Source organism: Fundulus heteroclitus, chromosome 2, assembly GCF_011125445.2.
Source record: "Fundulus heteroclitus isolate FHET01 chromosome 2, MU-UCD_Fhet_4.1, whole genome shotgun sequence".
Lineage (NCBI taxonomy): Eukaryota > Metazoa > Chordata > Actinopteri > Cyprinodontiformes > Fundulidae > Fundulus > Fundulus heteroclitus.
In genome coordinates this window covers 14299227-14306826 of record NC_046362.1, presented here as the reverse complement: position 1 = coordinate 14306826, position 7600 = coordinate 14299227, and the positions used below count along the sequence as shown (strand labels likewise).

The window sequence follows — 7600 nt, the reverse complement described above, 5'->3', positions numbered from 1 at the left end:
AGTTCAAAATAAAATCCCATAAAGATGAGTCGGTCTACTTAATATGTGCATCCGTGTATTTTCATTCTTCTGTTTTCCCTCCTTGAATCGCTGGGCAAGTCCCAGCTTCCTTTGACACGGGTCAGCCTGACCCAGCTAATTAATTTCCCCTTGAAAAGCCTCCTTGGTTGATGAATTGGACCGTGTGGTTTTTCTGCACAAAAAGATTAAGGGGGGAAAAAAAAGACGCCACAAGACGTTAAAAAAAAAGAGTTGATCCTTTTGTATTCATCTTGACAATAACAAAAAAAAAAACTCTTCTCTGTTCTTTGTGAGGCTAATTTATGCTTTAGACATGCACTGTCTGACCTGGTTCGCAGTTCACTGCCATGTAATAGTCCTTGTAACCCAAAAGTGGCAAAGTTTCCAAGCAACCGATGGAGTGAAGGCTCGACCAAGGATTTATAAACACTCGATTCACTGTGATTTATTTGGTCGAGGAATGTAGACCACCTTAAAAACGAGTGGAGGGAGTTCTGCAGCTCCTCAAACTCTACGTTCCCTGGTCAGGAGAGGAGAAGAGAGGTCAGTAGCACTGCTTCACTTTAATTTATTAAAAGTAATAGCAATTACAATATTATCCTATTCTATTTTAGTTTTTTTTTTAGCATTTTCTCTTTTATTTACCTGGAAATGTCTATTTTTATGACTTTAAAGGAACTTTTTTGCATTGAACAATACCTGGACAGCAATAACTGGATTACCTGGATATTCACAAATACTAAGGGGCTGTGTAGGTTTTTTGACAATAAGACATAAAAAATGTTTTTGCACAATTCTGTTTAGCAATTTTATCTTTTTTTCCCAAATTCCTGACATGACTAGCTATAGATAGTTTCTTCATATTTGCTATAAATGTTTCTTTTCAGATTACAGAAGGGAAAAACTTAATGCATACATTTTGTACCTCAACCTTCAAACCGCAGGAAGGTGCTCGCAAATTTTATAAAAATTTTAATAAAGTAATACATTTAATTTCTCAAATTAAATGCTGTTGAATGCCTTTGCTGTACTCTACTCTATCACTTAGGTGCAGTACTTATCTAAAAAAAGAAGAAGATTTACAATCAATCATTAGTGATATTATGTGAAATAAACAACATTTAATTATTACTTGTTCATTATGTGACATAAGAAAGATGTGCAAGCAAAAACCATCCCTGGATTAAAAAGTTGGCAAAAGAATCCCGACACCTCTGTTGAAACACAGCAGTGGCTCTGAGCTCTGGGTTTACCTTTCTTCAGAGGTGAGGTTCTCATTAAAGTGGATAAAGCTTGATGAAGTTATGAATGCAACTCAGTTCTGCCCAGAAAGCCGGTGTATACTGGCAAAATGAAGAGTATTTTAATTTTTCAGCATTTTTCAGAGACTCTAATGCGAAAAAATAAAATTATTTCTGCAAATACAATTATTCCTAAAGACGAATCTCTGAACCTTTAAAGGTGGTTGAACAAAGTATTATTTCAGGAGCGTTAACACTTGTACTTACCTTTTTATCATAATGCAAACAGATTTGTTTGTTTTTATACATAATTGTACATTATGTGTGAAATCAGTCAGAAATGATTTAGCTGTCCCATTCATTCACAGAATCCCGGTAATTTTCCAGGGTTGTGAACACTTTTGAGATCCACTTTCATCTACTGTGAAGCTCAGTGTCAGTGTGTTTTGTGCTGTTACCTCCCAACGCTCAAGGGCAGAAGGATTAAAAGAGGGAAAGAGGAGAGCTGACGATAGATCTCTTAGGGGAGATTGCTTAATCTGCTGGTTTGAGGGGAAATTAACTCTTTCTAACCAGCAGACGGCCGACGCAGCGAACCTGCTTGGTTTTCCACAGCCCCCTGGACAAACAGCAGCTACCAGAGATGCTCACCACTGGTTCTGTGGTAGTTCACAGCCTGTGTGAAGTCACCCCCGCCGTGCTTCTCGTGCTGCTGCTGCTGCTGCTTCTGCTCATCACCGCCCGGAGCCAAACACGGAGCTCACACATACCAGGTACAGGCTGAAAAGGGAACTGAGATCTGTTGCAAGCGCACTCACGACCGCTCTCTCTCTCTCTCTTTTTCAGGTCCTTCTTTTGTTGCAGGAATTGGTCCGATCCTGTCCTACGGCAGATTCATATGGACCGGGATTGGAACAGCCTGCAACTACTACAACAACAGATATGGCAGCACCGTCCGCATCTGGATCAACGGGGAGGAGACCATCATCTTCAGCAGGTATTTTGATATCGGCATGCAGAGCCCTGAACAATTATTGGCACATCTAATGAAGGCATGTTAAAAGCTTTTAAAAAATAATTCCTCTTCTATGTAGCAGCATATTTTCACCATTACATACATACATACATACATACATACATACATACATACATACATACATACATACATACATACTACTACTACTAAGAATAATAATAATGTAACAAAAACAACTTGAGTGCATTTGTTTAGTTGGAAAAAAACTCTCACATTAAGGGATGATAGTTTGATCAAATCATTGGTGCCACAATGGTCAACACCTGGCAAATTCCTATGAAATAAATCCGGTTGAATTTATAGTTTCCTTATGTTTTGCTCTGCTGCAGGTCCTCGGCAGTGTACCACGTCTTGAGGAGCCCTAACTACACATCCAGATTTGGCAGCAAAAGAGGCCTCGAGTGCATTGGGATGGAGGGGAGGGGTATCATTTTCAACAGCAACATCGCGCACTGGAAGAAAATGAGGACATACTTCTCAAAAGGTAAGCACCAGAAATGAGGCGGATGATGTCGGAGTTTTGCGGTGTTTTGGGACTAAATTGCTGTTGCGCCGTACCATGTTGGTACCGCAGCTCTGTCAGGCCCCAGCCTCCGGAGGACGGTGGGAATATGTGTGAGCTCCACAGCCAAACACCTGGACCGTCTCCAGGACATGACCGACCCCTCTGGACATGTGGACGCCCTCAACCTCCTGAGAGCCATCGTGGTGGACATCTCCAACCGGCTCTTCCTCAGGGTGCCTCTCAATGGTCAGTAGTTTCATTCACACTGTGTATTTTGTAAATGTCTTGCCCGGAAATATGTAGCTTTTAATTGTTTTTGTTTTTCAGAGAAGGAGCTGCTCATGAAAATCCACAACTACTTTGAAACCTGGCAAACGGTTCTAATCCAGCCGGATATCTTCTTCAAGATCGGATGGCTGTACAACAAACACAAGAAAGCAGCGTAAGAGCCTTAAATCATGACACCACTGTAACCATTCATTGGGGATACCGTCAACCTACTATCTATCGCCACCAACAGCCAAGAGCTGCAGGACGCGATGGAGGGTCTTCTCGAAATCAAACGAAGCATCATCAACAGAAGTGAGAAACTGGACGACGACCTTGACTTCGCCACGGAGCTCATCTTTGCACAGGTCAGCCTCTCCTGCAGCTCCATGGTGCAACGTGAAGGCGGAAACTCTGAACTGTAGTGAGATCCCCGTCTGTCCCGACAGAACCACGGGGAGCTGTCCGCCGACGACGTCAGGCAGTGTGTGCTGGAGATGGTGATCGCGGCTCCCGACACGCTCTCCATCAGCCTCTTCTTCATGCTGATGCTGCTGAAACAGAACCCAAAGGTGGAGCTGCAGCTGGTGGAAGAGATGAGCGCCGTTCTGGGTGAGAGGGGCGATGCGGTTTATCCTGCCGTGTAAGAGTTCGCCATGCAGTACCTTTACTGTTGCAAAAGTATGCATACTTTCCCACATTACGACAACTAACCTCAGTGTTAGTTGTCGTAATGTGGTTTGTGGGTTTTTATGTGACCGACCAACACAAAGTAAATGCACAGAATTCACTGAGCACCTTTTCCAGTCGTACCGACTGCTCAGAGAGTTTTACCCTAGACCAGGGACCATATGTGGTGCCCTCAAGCCTGTTAAAAAAATAGTAAAGCCCTCAAATGAGCTTGATTTAAAATGCTATTTTACGTAGTTGATCTTCCTTTTTAATGATACTTGTATTTACATAGATTTAAAAGCATTAAAAACATGTTTATATTACATGAAGTCAAGGTGAGCCCTGACTCTTTAGTTCTAAGGATAGTACTGGTAGCCCTTCGTATGACTCACTACCAAAGAAGTTGCTCTCACTTTCAAAAAGCTTGGTGATCCCTGCCCTACATCCACATTCACCCAATCACTCACATTTTCACAGATCATTATGCAACTTGCCCAAAGGCATGTCGACATGTGACAGGAAAAATCTGTAATTCAACCAACAACTTTCAGATTTGAAGACAACAACTCTTTAAACAGACCCACCAGTAATGCATAAGTGTTAAAGGGTAAGGAGAAAGATGCTTGGTTGTGATCCATCCATTTTCTGCACCATCTGGTCCTTATAGGGTTGCAGGGGTTGCCGGTTCCCATCTGCAGCTGTCACTGAGCGAGAGGCAGGGTCCACTCAGGACAGATCACTAGTCCTACTTGGTTTTCAATCTTTTTTTTTTAGGCAAATAACGAAACAGCTTTGCATTTGTATTCATCCCCAAAGCAAAACTAACCTGATAAAATAATTACCGTTGGCCTGCGTCTCTTTTAATTTTGCTTTAATCCAGCTGTTCTGTGACGGCCTCAGGGGTTTGTTAGAGAACATTAACGAACAAACAGAATCATGAAGACCAAGGAACACAGCAGCCAGGTCAGGGAGAAAGATGGAGAGAAGCGTAAAGTTGGCTTAGGTTATAAACCTACAGCTTCGAACATCTCATGGAGCGCTTTCACTCAGTTTGATCTAACTGGAAACAGTATAGCATAGTTGCAGACCCTGCACATAAATTACCAGGCTGAGCATGGAGAACATTAATCAGAGAAACAGCTGTCAGGTTCATGCTGACTCTAGGGAAGGTGGGAGAAAATGTGTTAGTAGTACACTCCTCAGATATGGCCTTTTTTGGTCAAGTAGCAGAAAGAAAGCAATTTGTATTTCAACAAAGCAAACATGTAGAAGAAGGGCCTCCAGTCAGACCAAAACTGAACTTTTGCTCTTTCCTTCAGCAGGGACAGGGAAGATGGCCAGAATTGATGCAGAAAATGCTCAGCGCCGCATTCACGTTATTCCTGGAAGAATGCATGTTAGAGGCTGCAAAAGACTTAAAGCTTAGGTGAAGGTTCTCCTTCCAGCAGGACAATGACCCTAAACATAAAACCAGATCTACACTCAACAAAAATATAAACGCAACACTTTTGGTTTTGCTCTTATTTTTTTATGAGATGAACTCAAAGATTTAAAACTTTTTCCCCATACACAATATCACCATTTCCCTCAAGTTCACAATCCAGTCTAAATCTGTGATAGTGAGCACTTCTCCTTTGCTGAGATAATCCATCCCACCTCACAGGTGTGCCATATCAAGATGCTGATTAGACACCATGATTAGTGCACAGGTGTGCCTTAGACTGCCCACAATAATTATTGATGTCCAATGTGAGATCAATAAAGCCTATCTTATCTTATCTTATTAGAGACATACTCTAGAAGACTTGCAACTGTGATTGCAGGAAAAGGTTGTTCTTCAAAGTACAGACTGATGTATACAAATATAGAGCAAAGTTTTCAGATCTTTTTGTTAAAAAAAGAATAATACCATGTGTCATCTACCACTTTATATTTCTTAACTGCTCTGTGTTGGTTTGTCACACCAAAACCCCAAAAACACACATTGAAGTTAGCTGTGGTAATGTGACTAATGCTCTTTTCAAAGCACTGTCATTCATTCCCAGACCAAACAGCTGTGGAGAACATAGATTATGAAAGACTAAAGGTGATGGAGAAGTTCATCAATGAGTCCATGAGGTTTCACCCTGTGGTTGACTTCACTATGCGGCGAGCGCTTGATGACGACGACGTCGAAGGTACGAAGATCAAGAAAGGCACCAACATCATCCTCAACATTGGACTCATGCACAAGACCGAGTTCTTCCCCAAACCCAGAGAGTTCAGCCTGACAAACTTTGACAGCCCGGTGAGTGAGCCGGCTCAAACGCTGTGTGTAAAGAACGCGTGACTCTGGAGAGGCAAACAAAGCGCCGGCTGATCCTCTACTTCCTCTGCCTGGCAGGTGCCCAGTCGCTTCTTCCAGCCCTTTGGCTGCGGGCCTCGCTCCTGCGTCGGAAAACACATCGCCATGGTGATGATGAAGGCCATCTTGATCAGCCTGCTCTGCCGTTACACGGTGTGTCCGCGCCAAGGCTGCACGGTCAGCAGCATCAGGCAGACCAACAACCTGTCACAGCAGCCTGTGGAGGACGAGCACAGTCTGAGGATGAGATTCATCCCTCGCGCCACGCAGCCGAAGCACGATCGGCTCTGAACGATGACGAGGATCTGAGACCCAGATAGCAACACTAGACTAATGCTGCAGCGTGCGAAGTGCTAAGGAGTTAGAAAAGTATTCACCGCCTCATTTTCCTCTCTTTTTGTCGCGCTTAAACGTTTCGCTATCAGACAAAGATAACCTGAGTTAATACCAAAAGTCTCTAAGGAGGATTTTATGTATTACGCTACAAAAAGATAACTAAAAACAAGTAAAATTTTCTTGAAATGTATGTATTTGTCCTTGATTTGAGCAGGTAAATAAGATGATCTGCCAATGGAATGAGTATTTTGACACATGAAATAAGATAATTAGATAAATTACACTTGAAATAAGATGACGGAGATGAGTTGTTTCTATTTTAGGTGCAAAAATCTTATTCCATTGGCAGATAATCTTATTTACCTGCTCAAATCAAGGAAAAAAACACACTGATTTTAAGAAAATCTTGCTTATTTTTACTTCAGTTTTTGCAGTGTAGACAAAGGAAAAACACTATCCTATCCCACCTATGTGGAAAAGCAATTTCCTCATCAGTCTAATAACTGGTTGTGCCACCCTTGGCAACAACGCCTGCCATCAAGTGTTAGCTTGATGGCAGGTAGATAGCAATGAGGCTTTTACATCCACGTAGATACATTTTGGTTAACTAATTGTTGCGGAAACTCTTTCAAGCCAGTCACACTGCAGGGTTTTTGAGCATGAACAGCCTGTTTAAGGTCCCACGCGGGCCTAGTCCACACCACAGCCATTTGTCCCATTCAGACGGGGACTAGATAGTGTGCTTTGGTTCATTACACATGTGTGCTCTTGCTATTATTGTCACAAACTGACAGCCAGAGATTCTGCCGTATGATTTTTATTTATTGTTTTTGGTAGAAATCAGAATTCATGTTTCCGTCAATTGCAGCGAGTCACGCAGGCCGTTAAGCAGCAAAGCCACAGAACTTTTCCCCCAAAGGGTTGGTGATCATCAAGACACTTTGTGTTTATTTACACTGCAAAAACGGAACTAGAAATAAGTAAAATGTTCTTAAAATTAGTGTATTTGTCTTTGATTTGAGCAGGTAAATAAGATGATTTGCCAGTGGAATAAGATTTTTGCACCTAAAATAGGAACAATTCATCTCAATCATCTTATTTCAAGTGCAGGATGTCTAATTATCTTATTTTATGTGTAAAAATACTCATTCCATTGGCAGATGATCTTATTTACCTGC

The 7600-nt window shown here is 42.1% G+C and overlaps 1 protein-coding gene across 3 annotated transcripts; it reads left to right on the top strand.

Annotated features, from left to right (window-relative positions):
• The first annotated feature begins 295 nt into the window (after positions 1-295).
• LOC105938561 (brain aromatase-like) lies at positions 296-6631 on the top strand. 3 transcript variants are annotated; one of them, XM_036144557.1, is made up of 10 exons: positions 296-564; positions 1842-2035; positions 2109-2259; positions 2628-2782; positions 2873-3049; positions 3131-3245; positions 3324-3438; positions 3520-3682; positions 5788-6029; positions 6126-6631. In XM_036144557.1, the coding sequence occupies exons 2-10, from the start codon at positions 1906-1908 to the stop codon at positions 6375-6377; spliced, it is 1500 nt and encodes a 499-aa protein (XP_036000450.1). In that variant the 5' UTR covers positions 296-564; positions 1842-1905; the 3' UTR covers positions 6378-6631.
• Positions 6632-7600: the final 969 nt, after the last annotated feature.

Coding starts and splice junctions, on each gene's coding strand:
- LOC105938561 (XM_036144557.1), top strand. CDS start 1,906: ATGCTCACCACTGGTTCTGTGGTAGTTCACAGCCTGTGTGAAGTCACC. Junction 3,246..3,323: donor AACAAACACAAGAAAGCAGC/GTAAGAGCCTTA, acceptor CGCCACCAACAG/CCAAGAGCTGCAGGACGCGA. Junction 3,683..5,787: donor AGAGATGAGCGCCGTTCTGG/GTGAGAGGGGCG, acceptor ATTCATTCCCAG/ACCAAACAGCTGTGGAGAAC.